The sequence below is a fragment of the Topomyia yanbarensis genome, unplaced genomic scaffold (assembly GCF_030247195.1).
Source record: "Topomyia yanbarensis strain Yona2022 unplaced genomic scaffold, ASM3024719v1 HiC_scaffold_41, whole genome shotgun sequence".
Taxonomy (NCBI): domain Eukaryota; kingdom Metazoa; phylum Arthropoda; class Insecta; order Diptera; family Culicidae; genus Topomyia; species Topomyia yanbarensis.
In genome coordinates, this window is record NW_026683614.1 from 179,958 (window position 1) to 199,166 (window position 19,209).

Genomic DNA, 19,209 nt, shown 5'->3' on the forward strand with positions numbered 1-19,209 from the left:
TATCTACATACCAAAATTTTCGCATAAAATTTAAACACAATTTAAAACGCCGCTTTTATTTCGCTTCTATATACCAGGATTATTCAATTCCAATTTTCCCTATAATTACACTTCCATAAATATTAGGCCAATCGCATTAGCAACTGAATGATACGTCCACTGTTGAGTTTAAACTTCGGTTTATAGACACGAATGCGATTTCGAAATTATAGATCGATGAATAATAATCAGCGTAACTAATGATACTTGTTTTTCAGGATTCTATTCACAACATCCTCATTGTCAGTAACTTTTCCGAGCGAAGTTTGCCATATTCAGTGTTCCATATGACGCCAGAAGACATTACCTATATGCGAGGGTACGTTGTTCCTGTTTCAATTGACAAATATTAGATCTCGTTTTTGGTCACATTTAAACTAATTACGTATTGTTCTCGATTTTTTCCTCTCAGAGCTATGAAACAGAACCTAGTAGTACTATTGGCCGATCTATTCAACTTGTTTGAGATCCATCCAGCCAAGTGTGTCTGCTATCCCGGTATGGAGCAACAACAAGTCGTAGGTAAGTCGCCTAATTGGAATAATTTTACCCTTGATTTTACTCGGTTTATACCTTCCTTCCTATCATGATCTTTCGCGCGTGCATCATATTCATTGTCCAGTTATAAATTAATCATCTGTGTCCAAGATGTTTCTGTTTATCACATCGCTCGTTTCACAACAGTGCCCCATCCCTAGTTGTTCATTGAACATCATTCATGTGGGATTTCCCAGTGTGAATATTGAAAACATTCGGATGTGAACTAAATCAAAATTTTAAAAGAGGAAAATTTGCCACGAATGATGAAAAACCTATCCCCCTATGAATATCATCTTCATATCATGGTGTCACAATACTTAGTTTTTCAATCGATGTGCAATACTTTTGTTCGTTTTTTAAGTTAGTTTGAGTTTATCCACTTCTTTACGTTTTCAAATGATCATTGCTATGTAGTGTTCAAGTTATAATCTGATACCACAACTACTTAGGCAAATGACGGTCGTTTTTTGAGTTGTATTGTTACTGTACAACGATTGGAACGAAGCTGACGTGCCTATGTCAACATGTAATTCAATAGCTTTCGGTTCAATAATATCTCGGTTATATCACGGTTAGTAAGTTTTAGCATGATATATTCAAAAATATTCCTAACAAAAGTTCTGAAAAGGGGATCTTGTTGTCCAATAGCGTAAGCAGCGAAGAAATTGTCCCGATTTTTTGAACTTTATTCCGGTAGTTTATTTAGAAAATACGGTTACAAATTCCTAATTCAAGGAGGAGATTTTGTTAAATACATATTTATGTAACTTTCGTGATTCACGTCTAACAACACTTCTTAATGATTTTTTTACGTTTTAACGACATTCAATTAGCTAGAGATTACTGGGTAGGGAAAGTTATGAAACTTAGAGCCATAGTACTCAAGTAAGAGCAAGGATATGAAGTAAACAGATCGGAAAACTAGAAGTGGCAGGGTCATTAGAACAGGCTTAATATCGTACGGGCTTAATTTTTGCCTTCTGTTAATGAGGGTCGAGCTTAGGCAGAATAACTACGAATCACCCGAGTTCACTAATATGTGTCCTGATAAAGGTAGATATATTTCAACCATAGGGTCTGTTGATTAAACTATATAGCTGAATCATATGTTGGTTGTTTTCATGTAACTTTAAAATGTTTCACAATATCGCCTTGATGTCAAAGAGAAAGTTGCAGGAAAGTTTACAGGCCTTTTGAAAAACCTATTATTGCTGATGGAGAAACGCGACTAACTTATGAAAAGGTCATAATAAAACAAAATAATTGTGTTGTTAAAACAAAAGTTAAAATATCTCGAGAACTACCACATTTTAGAAATTTTTTGTTAAGAGCATTTCGATTTAAAATGGCGTTTAGAATCATATTCAAAAAAAATTGGATTTTTGACTGCAAATAGTAAGAATTATAAAAAAATGTCAAAAGTTGTTGTTTGGAAAACTTTCTTATTGAAAGCTTCTCCAGGATCCAAATACACTAAAAAAGTTGCTTTTACGTCTTTAAAACGATAAACATTAAATTTTTGACATTTTTTGATGGGGTAACGCGAATAACTTTTAAAAAGAGCATAATTACACGAATTAATTGTTTTTGAAGGAGCAAAATTTCAAATATCTCGAAAACTATCGCATTTTGGAAGATTTCTGTTAAATGCATTTTGATTTTAAATGGTGCTTAGAATTATATTCTGTAATAGAATTACAATTTTGTATGTTTATTAGTATGAAATTTAAAAACATGAACGAAGTTATTGTTAGGAAAACTTTTTTACCGATTTTTTCTCCATCATGCAATCACATTCAAAATGTTTCTTTTCTCTTTAGGTTTTTGATAACAAAATATAAAAAATTTAAAAAATGGGTTTTTTCGCAATTTAAATTTTTATCATAAATTTTTGTTTTTTTGAAAAATGACACAACATTTTTTTCAGTGTATATTTTTTCAGACAGAAGCATTCATTCCCTGTAACTCGTTCTCAGATAGTTTTGCTGTATAAAATACAGTAATCGAACAAAAAAATTTTGAAATTCATACACGTAGAAACGTTTACGCCCTTTTGAAAAGTTGCTCTTGAGTCAAAATAATCTTATTACCTGTGGAAAATATTAAGTCTTGCATGACGGTGAAACGTGTAAAGTTTCATTGGAATCTAAGATGGTCGGTCACGATTTTAAAGATTTTCGGACGGATGTTCGTGGAATTCCTCACATACAACTGTGATCCAAAATGGATTGCTGGGATGAGTATGAGCGACAACTTGAAGAGTTTGTTACACTGACCATCTCTAATGAGCTACGTGCAATTTTATTCACAGTATTCCAAGCGGAAATCGCCGCATTAGTTGAATGAAGTTGTCCGGGCAAAACCAGCATAGAGGCCTTGTGGCATTCGGCAGATTGAAGTACCTCAGTCAAGAATTGATCCACTGGGTTCCTGCTCCTATTTCGTAAGAGGCGACTGATGCCAGGATTAAAATATGCCAGGCACGCACGATGTCTCGTGGGTTTTACCCTTGCTACGTCAAGCGAATCTCTGACACAGTGGACTTTTGTTTCTACCCAAATCGTGGGATTCAAAACACCCATTTCGGGGTTCGCTATAGGCGAACATAAACCAACGAGTTTAGTATCTTCTAGTTGCAGTACAATAAGTGCTGATGATTAAATGTGCAGTGCTGTGATCGAGTATGGTTAGAGTAGCACAATTAATCTATCCCACCTTGTGCAGGAAGGAAAACCTTCCATAATATTTCCATAAAGGAAACGTCTATGCTGGAAAGCTAATGTCATCTTCGTAGCTTCCAATAAAAATGGCATGACAAATCCACATGAAATGCCTCGTGCATGTATACTTGCCAATAGTACTATTGACACATGTCTTATATCCGACCTCACAACTCGCGTACTTGTTCTGTCACAGTCAACGACTGTTGATAACATAAGCAGGAAATACGTCTCTTGCTCGGAATATTTCTGTACAATGAACTATCAGCTTCTGATGATTTCAAAAGGGTTTTATAATACTGTGGCAGAAATGGGTTTCTACTCAAAATCGGCAGTGATGCATATGCCTACCATATAATTTGTAGCAGCTCAGATACCAATTTGAGAGGCACCAAACTGATGAAATAATTAAGTAGCCCAAAATTTGTACGATCTGGCAGAGAAGAGGTGTTAGATGAAACTTGCTGCTCTGACGGTATGACGCATGAGTTAGCAAACCGGCTCGTACCTGACGAGCTCGACCCGTCGTTATCTGATCAAAGTAGATCGTCTTTTATCATTTAAACGTCTCGCTAGATATCGTCACATATCGTAATCCCAAAGCTATGAGCTGGAAACTCTGCGAAGAGGCATGGCGATTAGGTTTCATGGGTATTTTTGCATACCAAGAGGTTTATCCGCTTCGAGCTATGCGTGCTACTAGATGAACCCTTGGTGGAATACCCAACTTGTTCGACTCAAAAAGAGCTTGGAATCGCAGACGCAGGAACGGGTCGGTGGTATGTAAGTTAGCTCGCAAAGCATACAGAAATTCCTTTCGAACCTCTGAGCAAAGTGGTTGGAAAAGTCTCTGCACAAATGTCTCTAGTTTCGACTAGTTGATTAAAGAAGTTATTTTCAAAATCGAAGGACTTGTTTCCCAAGTAACAATTGAGGTTTAATAGCACGCTACAATCTAAGTTGGCTATAAAACTACCATAAAACTTAATATTTTACTAAGGATGTCAGTTCGATTCGACCTGCTAATCGTCTGATGAAGATGTATTACTCAATTTTCTTTTTGACACACACTTTCCAGACTGTACAGAGCCTTCACCGACGACGGCCCCTGAGTTCTTTTCAGGTAGTTATGATTCTGCTCGTAGAATTGTGTGAAGTGAATCGACCAAATGGGCGATTAAAAGTTTTTTCCGTTTTAGTCTCTACTCAAAGAGGATATATCTTTCGAAGAATTACTGGAGATGTAAAATAATCCTTATTATTATTAATGATTATGTACGTTGCATCGCGAGTACCGAAAATTTTCATTATCACATTAAAAGTCGCTTTTTTTAATTGTTCGATTTTTTTTGTAGATCATGTATCAGTTGAGGAGAAACCCATTTGGCATAACACTGTTTGGCATAAAGTCGTTTGGCATAAAGCCACTTGGCGAGATTCAAGTGGTCATTTGGCATAAAGCCATTTGTCATTCGGGCCATTTAGAATAATCCATTAAAAAGAAATTGAAGATAGATTTCTATTTGTCGTAATGCCCATTTGGCATAAGGGATTGTACATATACCACGTGGACTCTAAAACTTTCATTTTTACCCCCTCCGTGGACAATTCCTGTACCCCTACTCCACATCCTACGATGTTCACATGGACTTTCACAAAAAAGGTGACTCCATAAAAATTGATTTTCAGAAAGTGTTTCAATGTGTTAGGCCATTGTGATGCAAAAGGACGCGTTCAAACTTCAACTACAAAATGTCATACATTTCTTTAGTCTTTTGTGGAATTGTGATCTTTTATTATTACATTTTAAAGATGTATTATCATTGCACAAAATTTAAGCAACCTGTTCTTCAGATTTTTCATTTTTATTTTAATTTAGATAGCAAACAAAAGTAAGGTGTCAAAAGAACAAACATTTGGAAAGCAAGATACTATATATCACGAATGAAATTTCATATTGTATAAAAAATAGTTTGGTTACAAAAATGTAGCAATCCAAATATTCGTAAATGGAATGGTTAAAATGGAATGGTTTCGCTAATTCGCTCCCATTTCCTTGACCTGATCTGTAGTTTGAAACAAGCAGGCTAACATATCATTAGCATTAGCAAGAGGCACAAATCCCCGACTATGTCCGGGGAACGTGCCATTTGAGCCAATATATTCTGATTCCTGATTCCTGAAGATGATCAACATAGTTCTAAATACAAATGTTTTCAATGCACAAATTTCATGCTTACTGCTTATGCCAAACGACTTTATTCCAAATGGCTAAAATATCGAATGATCTACTATCAAATTATTTCTTATGCCAAACGACTTTATGCCACATGACTTTGTGCCAAACGGGTTAGCCCCGTCATCGTGCGGTTTCTCTCCCCTACAATTGAGATATATGCCGCATCAATATCGCGTATAAGATGCCGCACTCTATAGCGGACTTTCAATGTGCGAATTTCTCTCCGCGAGGAATGGCTGTTTGGAGTGACAACTTGAAAAATACGCAGTTTGTTGCACTGACGGTTCTTTATTGGTGGGCCGAGCCAGTGCTGGTTTCTATTCTCGTGAAATGAGATTAAATCAATCTCATTCGCTTGGTAGATACTGTACCATATTCCAAGCAGGAATCTTCGTGATTCTGTGAGGCGCACAATCGGCACTTCAACATGGAATCTGCGACATACGATTTTTTTTTGTTCTGGCCGTCAGGCTACCCTTAAAGCACTCAATTCGGCGGATTCGAGATTAGATTAGCAATTATTGCGCACTTCCCACCAACCTGGACTCCGCACTTTCAAAGTGCGAGTGATCAAACTGCTACTGAAAACTGCGAGCTGTCAAAACACATGTACTTCAAGTGATAGAGATCGTACTTTCATAGACAGACCAGTCGAGCTAACCAGTCTATGATAAGAAATTAATAGAAAAATAGTAAGTGCGCATTGCGGTTAGAATCCAGTTTTTAGTGCCACAAGCAATAGTAATAAGAAATTAGTAATCGTATGTCGAACCTAGTCATTCCGGTATTACTGGACATAAATTTTTGGTTTTCCATACTTAGAATTACTTATGTACAGGAATGTAAGACTCAAGGAAATGCTATTGTTCCTTACCTAGTGCTGTAAAAAGCTATAGGCTTAATCAGTAAGGAGATTATTCCAGGCTGTTTATTGTTTTGTGTTGTGATTGTATTGTGTTGTCATTTTCCATTTCCCTATCGTTTTTCTTTCACCTTCCTTTTCCCTCCCATCAGGGAAATGATGAAACGACATGGCAAGGTTCAAATCTCCGAATAACATGGGAAACGTTCTAATCGGGCCAACATATTCTTCTATGGGTATACCATCATATTGGAAATGAATCAGGGGACGAATTGGTTAGTGCATGATTCAAGCTTGTGTTGCATCCGAACATATCAACCATTGACGTTACTTGCAAACTTGCGTTCGAAACAAAACTTTTCTGCCTAACGGGAGTCCAAGAATGCCAAAGAATTTGTTACATTTATCCAAACACAATTGCCGGATTCTAGTCAGGACACTGACTGGCCAATGCAAACTCAATCATCACATGGCTGCTATTCAGTGTGCTGCGGATTGTTCGTGTGATCTTTGTAAATCTGATTACGAAACTTCATCATCATCAAATATGTATTTGCCCTTGCTGTAATGCAAATGTGTTTTCGGATTTTCGGTGTCTCATACATTGACTACCTTATATACAGGCAGATAAAACTCAAAGATAAATTTTTATCGGTTTTCTTTTATTTCTTGTATTTGAATTCATTAATCTTTGGAGCGTTGGAACATTTGGACTTTGAATTAGAATCTATGATCTTACGCCTCATTAAGATCAATCTGAATCTGAATGATCTTAATGAGACATAAGATTACATATATGAAAATTCAAATTCAATCTTTGGATCGCTGGACTGCTTTTGTAATTTTTTAATCATTTCATCTTTCGATCAAAGAATTTTTGTCTTCGAATATTAATTTTTTAATTGGATTTTCGGATCTTTCGTTCGACTCTGTTCGACTTCGATCGGTGGATCTTTGAAGTTTGGGATCTTTGATTGAAGTTAAAAGCGAGCTTCTTGAACATGCTCGCAAAATTTCTCGCTAGGTTATCAATAAAATCATTCTGGTTTAATTAAGTTTTTTCAAAGTATTTTTCAGTACCCGAAAATAAGAGCATTACCTTGAAATATAATTGTTGAAAATGGAACCCAAAATAAAAGAGTAGTGTTGTAGTTTACACGGTTTTTAGGCGTGATGTAATCGAATTAAAAACACGATGATATATGAAGATAATATAAACGCGTACTTGTCTAAACGCGAAGTGATATAATCGAGATACTGAATGTACTGACTTTTATCTGACAAACTTCTACTTAACAGCGCATATAGCACTCGATCTTTGGTGTTTTAATTATGGTTTTATTTGGTATGCAGATTTTGTATATACATATTTGTATCTTTCGTTCCCCTATTTATTATTTTAGAGCTTCTTAGGATCTGTTTGTTAGTGATTGAATACTAATCGTGCATCGTGACAGTAAATATTGGTACCAGACTTTAAAAAGTAGACTGCCCTGAATCGAAATTTCTCCCTTCATAAATTTAAAAAAAGTGGTAGGACTTCGATAATGGGCAATGTATAACATGGTATTGCTAAAGTTGAGTTCGTACCAGATTGAGTTTAAATCTCACCTGTATTGCGTAGCTCAACACTTACATACACACTGTATTTTTGAAATATATGAAACAACTTGCCTCTACCATCACGTCGTTATTGGTAGAAATATGTACTCGGATTGGCTGATGTTATAGTTTTCTGACATTCTTAGTAAAATTATAAATTCGAGCTTGATGCTTCTTTTAGACAGGTAAAATTGTATATCTTGCTGTTACATATTATTTCCATGCGTTCTATGTATTGTTTTTTGCCTTTCTCATATTGTTTCGCAATAATCGCAAGCTTATAAAATTTATTGAAAACATTTTCGGTATATGATACCACAAAGTTTAATAAGATATTTCTTCGTAAGTACCAATATAGCTAGATGAGTAAACTTTTGTTCTACGCATAATAACAGTACATAGAAAAACTGATATAAAATGCTACAACTATGTGAAGAACGACATAAGGCATTTGAACTGACTTTTACAATCTGCTCTGATTTTTGTACACTTTCAATTATTACAACAATGGCTCACACACGCTCTCCGTATTTCAGCTTTTTCAACGTCTGTGAACATTGTTATTATAACGTTCACTCACTGTAACACGAAAACGTTATAATAATTTGAAACACTTGTCCGAAACATTTATTAACACTCGGAATACCAAGGGGGTAAAAAGTTACGCGGACTACCAAGGGGGTCTAAAAAAATGGGAACGCTTACTTTGACCGGTCATATCTCAGCCGTTACATAATCGATTTTAAATCTGTCTTCACCAATAGAAAGGTATGTCTTTTGTGAATACGTCAAATTAAAAAATAGAAGAATAGAGTTGTCTACCGTAAGTTACAGTAAAAAGAGTATAACAAAGTCAGTGAGAAAAAAAATGGGAACGCTTCTTTGACTTGCCACATCTTAGCTGTTTGCTCACCAATTTTAATTATTTCTTCACCATTGGATAGGTAAATCTTTTATAAAAACAGTGAACAAAGAATGATGGAAATCAAATTTGTATATCTGAAGTAATTGTAAAAACAGTAATTGAGAGTCAGTACAGAAGAAATGAGTTTTTCTGTTCAAACAATCGTATCACGACCGTTTGTCAACCAATTTCAATTTTCCTTACACCAATGCAATCCTTAGAGCTTCTAGACTTGTAATATATGCAATAAATAGTAGATTTTCAAAAATTACTATACTTTTTCGAGTTTTTAGGAGATAGGATTTTTACAATGTACGTGGCATACGGTTGATTGAAATTCTTTGCGACTTGTTAGTTTTACGGTTTGAAAATTACCTGTTTACTCAATAGTTCTACATATTATACATGGATATTATTATATCAAAATGTTTGCAAGAACGTGGAGAAACACATTATTGTATGTAAGTTACTAAATAATAGAGTGTGTTAGGACGATTCAGTAAATACGAAGAAGTTCAGAATTTTAAAATATTCGTCATATAACTTTAAATTTGAAGCGATGACCTATACATTTTAATACACCAGTCGATTGTTATTGATGGCGGCTACAATTTCTGAAAAAACACATTTTTATATTTTCTCAAAAAATAGCCAAAAGTACGTACAAGTACAGAAATTTCATTTAGTTGGCAAATAACGTCGAATTCAAAGTGATGGCCTATACCTTTTTATATATCAATCGATTGTAATTGATTTTGGCTACAATTTCTGAAAGAACATATTTTTATATTTTCTAAAAAAAAATAGCCAAAAATACGTATAAGCACAGAAATTTCATTTAGTGGGTAAATAACGTCGAATTTTAAGGGATGATTTATACTTTTTTATACACCAATCGATTGTAATTGATGGTGGCTACAATTTCTGAAAGAACACATTTTTATATTTTCTCAAAAAATAGACAAAATAAGTAGAAGTACGGGAATTTGATTTAGTTGGCAAATAAGGTCAAATTCAAAGTGATGACTACACTTTTATATATACCAATCGATTGTAATTGATTTCGGCTACAATTGTTGCAAGATAAACTTTTTATATTTTCTTTAAAAAAAACGACAAAAATACGTAGAAGTACAAAAATTTTGTTTGATTGACAAGTAACTGCAAATTAAAAGGGATGACCTACACTATTTATACACCAATCTATTGTAATTGATGGCGGCTACAATTTCTGATAGAACAATTGTTTATATTTTCTCTAAAATTAGCCAAAAATACGTAGAAGTACGGAAATTTGTAGTTATGTGCCAATCAGACGAAATTTCTGTACTTCTACGTATTTTTGTCGTTTTTTGGGAAAATATGAAAAGTTTATCTTGCAACAATTGTAGCCGAAATCAATTACAATCGATTGGTATATATATAAAAGTGTAGGCCATCACTTTGAATTTGACCTTATTTGCCAACTACATCAAATTTCCGTACTTCTACGTATTTTGTCTATTTTTTGAGAAAATATAAAAATGTGTTCTTTCAAAAATTGTAGCCGCTATCAATTACAATCGATTGGTGTATAAAAAAGTATAAATCATCCCTTAGAATTCGACGTTATTTGCCCACTAAATGAAATTTCTGTACTTGTACTTATTTTTAGCTATTTTTTGAGAAAATATAAAAATATGTTCTTTCAGAAATTGTAGCCAAAATCAATTACAATCGATTGGTGTATAAATTGCACAGGTGATAGCTTTGAATACTTGAAGCTATTTGTCAACTAAATGAAATTACTGTAGTTCTACGTACTTTTGTCTATTTTTTGAGAAAATATAAAAATTGTTCTTCCAGAAATTGTAACCAAAATCAATTATAATCGATTGGTATATAAAAAGGTATGGGCCATCGCTTTGAATTCGACGTTATTTGCCAACTAAATGAAATTTCTGTACTTCTACGTACTTTTGGCTATTTTTTGAGAAAATATAAAAATGTGTTTTTTTCAGAAATTGTAGCAGCCATCAATTACAATCGACTGGTGTATTAAAATGTATAGGTCATCGCTTCAAATTTAAAGTTATATGACGAATATTTTAAAATTCTGAACTTCTTCGTATTTACTGAATCGTCCTAACACACTCTATTATTTAGTAACTTACATACAATAATGTGTTTCTCCACGTTCTTGCAAACATTTTGATATAATAATATCCATGTATAATATGTAGAACTATTGAGTAAACAGGTAATTTTCAAACCGTAAAACTAACAAGTCGCAAAGAATTTCAATCAACCGTATGCCACGTACATTGTAAAAATCCTATCTCCTAAAAACTCGAAAAAGTATAGTAATTTTTGAAAATCTACTATTTATTGCATATATTACAAGTCTAGAAGCTCTAAGGATTGCATTGGTGTAAGGAAAATTGAAATTGGTTGACAAACGGTCGTGATACGATTGTTTGAACAGAAAAACTCATTTCTTCTGTACTGACTCTCAATTACTGTTTTTACAATTACTTCAGATATACAAATTTGATTTCCATCATTCTTTATTCACTGTTTTTATAAAAGGTTTATCTATCCAATGGTGAAGAAATAATTAAAATTGGTGAGCAAACAGCTAAGATATGGCAAGTCAAAGAAGCGTTCCCATTTTTTTTCTCACTGACTTTGTTATACTCTTTTTTCTGTAACTTACGGTAGACAACTCTATTCTTCTATTTTTTTTTGATCGACATGTTCACAAAAGACATACCTTTATATTGGTGAAGACAGATTTAAAATCGATTATGTAACGGCTGAGATATGACCGGTCAAAGTAAGCGTTCCCATTTTTTTTACCCCCTTGGTATTCCGAGTGTTAATATACGAATTTGGTGCATTAAGTTGCCAAAAATGATAACCCTATTTGGATTTGTGTCGGTTGTTTTATCCTGCATTGCCTTTTGTCGCGTGTTGTTTTACTATGAGTACTTCTAATATTTTGTCCCTTTTTTAACATATTTCAATTATTTCAAAAATTCTAAATTCTGTATACTTATTGTGTAACACACTGAACTCATTTTAATTAATTAGTACTGTACAGCTGTTATACGTGTAGTATTGTCCCATATTATATGTATTTCCCCATATACATGGGTCAAATATGCGCAGGCCGGCAATGTACGACCAGTGAAAATTTCAACATCTATGCCGGATTAATCAGTTCAATCGAATTTAAGCAGTAAGAAAGGAAGTACTGAAATGTGAAAAAAGTTATGAAGCTCAATAATAGTTTTAGTTATACAATTTTTATCTGAATGTTTCGATTTATTGTTTTGCCATAACACTTGCAATCATTTTTGCATCGCCTTCACCCATTTCCCCTACCACACATTAGTCATTCAAAATTCCTTCCAAAAACGTTCTTCACCCCCAGAAGTTCCGTGATCCTCCCAAATAGTCGCCATTTGCGGTAATTCTGTAGCTCACATATCAAGCAGTCTGTTTCATTCCAATCGTTTGAGCAAAATCCTTTTTGCTTGTATATTTTTCTTTCTTCCAACCAATGTCGTCTTCAAAACCGAAAAACCAAAAACGCCCGAAATTCGACGCGACAATAAAGTGTCCGGAACAAACGAGCATGGCATCGCGCACCGACGCGGATTTGCGACTCATCCGACAATCGTGTCCATTCCCGAGCTGCGAGCCGGGCTCGATTCGCCCCCGGGCAGCAGTGGCAGTGGTACTGCCAGCGGCAGCAATGGCGGTCCCTCCAACCGGCCACCGTTTCAAGGTGCTAACAAAAAACTAGGATATTAAGAGAACATATTGTTTTGTTATCAACATTTTCGTGTTTGGTTCGCTCGGTTTTTGTTGGTTTTATGTTGTGTGTGTTATTTATATCTCATTTGCAATCTTTTGGTTTCATTTACTTATATCACTATTTGTTTTGTTATTCACTTTCGATGAAATTAATTTTCTGGATTAGCAATTTGATAACGACGTGTTAGTAGTACCCTAGCATTTTGTGTCCACTGTCCAAAAATTTATAGTCGTTTGTAGACGACTGTAACCGCAACCGAATCTAATCCTTCTGGGTGTGTCATTCACCTCCTAAAAATTTCCACAACACTTTTCACGCTTCACTCGGTTGTACTTTGGTTATTGCGTACCCTGCTTTTTCTATCCATTTTGCAGTTTTCTCCCATTTTGGCTCCATTAGGATTTTTTTCTCCACTTCATATTTAAATAGACTCGTAAGTTGATTTGCACGGTTTCTGTGATTTTAGATATAGTTATATATGTTTTGAAAGCATGTCATAGACGAGGATATTAGCATATCATATTTTCACTAAATATATAGCGCCAAAGCGTATTTTTTGCATGCGTACACGAAGTAGTAGCATGGTAGAATGAAGTCTAGTATATGCACGCAACATTTGGGTGCTAATTAGGAGTATGTTCCTTAATGAGTACTACATTTTGTTAGTGATTTCTGTGGATGTGTCTACTGTTTACTACAACTGGATAATTATTAGGAATAAAGATAATAAAAATACTACGATGAGATAAAGGTCAAACTAAGACCAATGTCAATATGGAAATTGGGAGATATATATGCAATTATCACTGAAGTCTAGTATTTAACCTGCGATCAAGCCCACGAATGCTGGTTGTGGGTTTGAAAATAAATTTCAAATAAATTTAGCTTACAATATAGTAATTGTGCTCCAAATAATGGGTTTATTATGAATATTTACCCACCAATAACAAAAAGAAATATTTTTGAATTTTGGATTTTTGCAGAAAATAGATGTTTGCCAATCGATCATTCAAATTAAAGGCTTTAATTTTCTTCAACTTTTCCATTGAAACATTCGAGATCACCCTATTGTTCAGATGGCAGGGATATTACACAATCCCGAAAGTCGCGAGTAAAAATTCACATATAGTCGTGAAAAAGAGATACATTGCACAATAAGTAGTTCCACAGTCTCTCGGTTTTCTGGAATTTCAATTTTTCTCGTTCTGGTTCTCGAAGGCGAAAATATCGGGCTCTGATCGGGACGGGATATGACCATTTCTTGCCAGTATCATTAGCTTTGCGTTGAGATACGAATTGATGATATTTCGTAATCTATCTTCTATTCCCAATGTGCAATAATTCTTCATATTTTCTTTTTAAAGCGAAACGTGAAAACCGCAATTTTTACAACAATCTGAAAAAAATATTATTAAAACATTCTTAAAACATTACATTTACATCCGATTGTTGGAAACTTAAACACCACAAAAAGTGATTTTCCAAACATCCGACTGAAGCTCGTTCATGAATCACCAAACCTCATTTCATATAAACTCCAGCAGCCGCAAATTTATTGAGCCGAATACTTGTGAAATTATTCGGTTACCAGGTATTTGAAAGCAACAGACAGGCGACTTTACATCATGACCTGTATTCTGAGATGACAATTATTAAGAGCAATGAGCTGGTTAGTTTTTAATTGTTGATTCAGTTGAATATCATTAGATTTGAATTAACCTAATCCTAAATACAGTCATGACTCTCCCGTTATGTTCCAAATATTATACACACATTATAGAACCAAGTCAAAAGTATCGAACAATATAAGCTTTACAATTCCTTATGGAACATGAATTTGAACAGATTCCAGTGTTTTTTCTAGATTGCTGTCGGAGTGAACGCGAGGACCTGGACTACCCAGAGCTGATTTTGAAAGTAAGATACCAACTTACAGCAAATCAAATCGTGGATGTCATCATTTAGGCTTAACGAAAGGAGAGACAACGAAAAGCTAGTGTTATCAAGCTCCAACTTCTATGTACAATGAGTTCTGAATGAGTAATGATAATTCAATGCGTGGAAGAATCGTGGAAATCAATTTCATACAAATCGAGCCAATGTTGTAAATACTCAGTATTCTTTCTTATTTCGTCCAGAACAGAAACTAAACATTATTTTGCTTTGGAAACCATTATAATAATCGATTCTACACTTTGCAAAAACAATATATCGTTGCCCTGCCGACTTCGGGCGAAGTTTTCGAAATATGCCATACGATCAGCTATTCGAGAAGTGAAACAGCTACTAAAAGCGTTCAAGCTTGCAGAAGTTAACACGCAGGAAGTTAACAATTTCACCATATCAAATCAATCATATCGTGCTTAAATGTTTTTCTCCGCATACTCCTGACATCGAGAATAAAAAAAATACAAATATACGGAGCACGGAGCAGTGGATTGCGGCACAGCTGATGATCGGGGGAACTTCTTCCCGGATGTTCCCAACGGTGTTCGTGTAGTGAGAATGCGTCCAATCAAATCAATCCCTTCATACATAACCATACTCGCCTGAAAATGGGGTGTTTGATCAGACAACGCTAGTCATACACTCAGTGTAGATTAATTGGAGCCAATTTTCCCATGAGACTCTACGTCACGGAAAACCATGCACAGAAGCAGATAAAGGAGGTCCGCTCTACGACAATCAGAAACAGCACACAGACACAATCTTATACTAACCCACTGACGATTGCAAAAGCAATATCTGCGGTCCGGATTCACTCGGCGGCGATCGCACCTATTGTTTCCAATCCAACAACAAAGAAGTGAACGCCAAAGTAGACGGATACATAATAGCGACTCAAAAGAACAAACAGTAAACAATAACATCCGACCGTGAACAGCAAGAAAGCAATGCCTATGACGACATGGACGAGTGCGACTACGCAATAGAAGGCACACCGAATGACCCTTAAGATGCCACGGATAATGCATCTAATGCTTTGCCGTCAAGAAAAAGAATCAACTCACAGCAACAAACTGAGTCAACATCAGTCTATCTTCTGACCTCGCACAAAGCAGAAGCAAAAAAAATCGCTACGCTATAGCAGGCTATAGGCACGAATGAATCAAGCCAGCTTTTGTTCTATATCAGTGCACAAACAAATTGTATCGTTGCCCCCGGCTGCGGAGTGAAACGAGTTTGCCAAATGGGACCATTCATAAATTACGTAACGCAAAAATTGCCCAAAATTGACTCCCCCCTCCCCCCATGTAACAAATTGTCACAAATTTCTTCATCCCCCCCTCCCCTGTTACGTAACAAATTCCTAGAAAAAATTGTTTTTCTTCGGTGAAAACATGTTACGTAACGATCTAGCTAACTCCCCCTCCCCCCTATGTCACAACATGTCACAACTTGTTGAACCCCCTCCCCCCCCCTAAAAGCGTTACGTAATTTATGAATGGTCCCAATGAAACAAAAGTGCCCGTGCTACCGGATATCACGATATCGATCGACTTTAATAAAACTCGTGTTAGACCCACAGTTCAGGAAGTGGAACAATTAGTTAAAGTTAAAATAGAGCTTAATCTCGCTGGAGTTACGTACATTTAGCTACACCACGTTAAAAACTGGGGTGACATTATGCATCTCGAAACGAAAGATTTATTGTATGCAACCTTGTATGAAAATGTCTATTCGAAATGGTTCCATAATGTCGCCCCTGTGTTTTTAACACGTTTACAAGTTTAGCAAAGGCGGAAAACTTCATTGCAAAGAACAACATGCAACACGAGGTCGAATTTAATAACACCAGAATCAAGATACCCGTGCATATGGAAAACGACATGGTGAACGTGCGTATCCATGATTTGACCCCGCGCACTAGGGAAGATTACATCATACGAATCATGTCGCAATATGGAGAAGTAGAATCTATTACGAATGACACCTGGAGAATTTTTTCACCGGCATTCCCAACGGCGTTCGTATTGTGAGGGTGCGAGTAACCTAACCAATACCTTCTTACATGACTATCGAATGCAAATCACCGAAGGAAGGCGTGACTTATAAGCAAACAGCGCTAATCAGATATCACGGGCAGCTAGTCAAAACTCATCTACTATAGCCAACTCTAACAAGCAGTCACCGACACTTATAGATAAACCAAAAACAACGATCCAATTAACCAAAAACGCAGGTACAACGACCACGACAACCGCTCCCAAACCAACAACCAGCATCGCCAATAAAAAAGCAAATACCGATGAAGAAGGATTTACAAGAGCGACCCGTAAGAACAAGAAACAAATAAGAACCTCTGATCGTGAACAGTAAGAAAGCAGTACCGATGATGACATGGACGGGAGCGTTAACACAAGAAAAGGCAGACTGAATGACCCCCAAGCGGCTTCACCGCCAAAGAAAAGGATCTTAACACGCAGCAGCAAACAGCGTCAACAAGATCTGGCAGACCGACATTCTTAGCATTTTTTTATTTTTACTTATTGTAAAAAAATTAAAAGACCCACGGCTCAGTTGTGCTAAAGCATTGAGCCGTTTCAAATAAATCTTTAGATTAAAAAAAAGCTGAGTCAACAAGATGCGAATAGGAAATAATTCTATACGTTTTTGCCTTTCTCATGTAGAAAGGTTATGCAATCGGTCTTATACCATTCGACTCAGTTCGTCGAGATCGGAAAATGTCTGCATGTCTGTCAAACAATCTCACCGATTGCTCTCAGAGATCGTTGGGGACCGATGTGCACAAACTTACTCTCTAATGAAAGGTACAACCTTCCCATCGGTTGCCATTGGTTTTTTTTTGATCCAACTTCCGGTTCCGGAGTTACGGGTTGAAGAGTACGATCACTCAGTAAATTCCCATATAACTGGTACCACCATGACGCCTAAATGATGCAATACATATTAAAATGGGTGCAACATTACTTGGATTTGTGTGTTTACATCATTATTGACCCATCCAAGTAGCTTTAACCACATTGGTCACCTTTGGCAGGTCTTAATGCCCCCGGGGAACTTGACAAGTCCCTAAGTTAATGTCATACCTATTTCTCAGTGAATTCTTTACCGATTTTCACAAACTTGGTCTCAAATTAAAGATGGTACGACGTTCCCAAAAAAATTTTTTTTGGCAAATATACTTTTTGGGGCTTTCCTGGTTTCGTACCTTTTTCCTATAGAAAGGTTATGCAATTGGTCGAAATTTTGACCTTTTAATCGCGGCCGGCAGGGCCGAGTCTTATACCATTCGATTCAGTTCGTCGAGATAGCAAAATGTCTGCGTGTGTGTATATATGTGTGTGTCAAATAATGTCACTCAATTTTCTCAGAGCTGAATCGATTTGCACAAACCTTATTTCAAATAAACGATATAACGCTCCCATAGGCTGCTATTGAAGCTTTAGTTTCTCCGACTTCCGGTTCCGGGGCTACGGGTTGAAGAATATTGTCACACATCAAATACCCTTATAAATTGGTAAGGCAATGGTGTCCAAATGATGTAATACATATTCAAATAGGTTCAACATTACTTCGATTTGCGAGTCAAGATCATTAATGATCAATCAAAGTAGCTTTGACCGCATTGGCCACCTATGGCCACAATCATCATCATTGTCGTGGTCGAACAATCCGGTTGCTCCGAATGTATAATAGTTTATATTCAGTCCCATTCTTGCATTCCCGCTGTTAAAGGTGACGTCTGGTGTAGTGGGCAAAAAAATTGACTTCTTTTTTATCGACTTAATTGTTAGTACTTAGCCTCTAGAATAGTCTCCCGCAATCTCAGTGGCCACGCTGAACTTCTTTCGTTTTAAACGGTCATGCATTCCTGAAGTGTGCTTGCTGTAACACACTCAGATTTCAATTTATCGACAAAAATTTTCGAAAATCTGACATAGATAAAAATACAGTGTAAACAATACACTCCAAACTACTTCTGCCCAAATTTACAAAAGAAAATACCCAATAAGTTATTTTCTACAGCGTTTTTTCCGTGATGCAATTTGATATGGGACAACCTTTAATAACGTTTTTCTCGAAACCACGTTTTTCGAATTGGCGAACACGATGACTCAAAAACTACGAATTGATTTTTTATGAGAATGCACAATATGTGTAGCCTGGCGATGAACCACAGAAAACTGAATAAAATATTTGTTCTCGCTATCATTTCCAAGAATAATGAGCGAATTTTTCAGTAAAATATGAGAGACAATTTAATCAAGAGATATCGTATTTGTCTCGGCGCTGCTCGACGTGGAAATGGTTAGACGTCTACTCTTGGAACGTTCGTATGTATGGCTCTGTGCGACTGCAAATATTGTTCTTTTTCATGCACAATGAATGTATTAATAAATCTTAACATTACACAAAAGATCCCTTGTTGTCGTGCCTTCAAAATAGAAGAACAAAATAACTTTCGGTTTGAGCATTTTACACCAGACGCCCCTTAGGGGGGGGGGGGTTTAGAATGTACAAATACCTCATCAGCTG

General features: G+C 35.9%; 1 protein-coding gene across 1 annotated transcript in view; it reads left to right on the forward strand.

Moving 5' to 3' along the window:
- The window catches only part of LOC131695541 (patronin-like), a 116,994-nt gene that overhangs the window by 86,109 nt on the left and 11,676 nt on the right, over positions 1–19,209 (forward strand). Inside the window, exons 7-8 of the mRNA XM_058984067.1 lie at positions 258–358; positions 452–561. Coding sequence (XP_058840050.1) covers positions 258–358; positions 452–561 — 211 coding nt within the window. The remainder of the gene's footprint in view (positions 1–257; positions 359–451; positions 562–19,209) is intronic.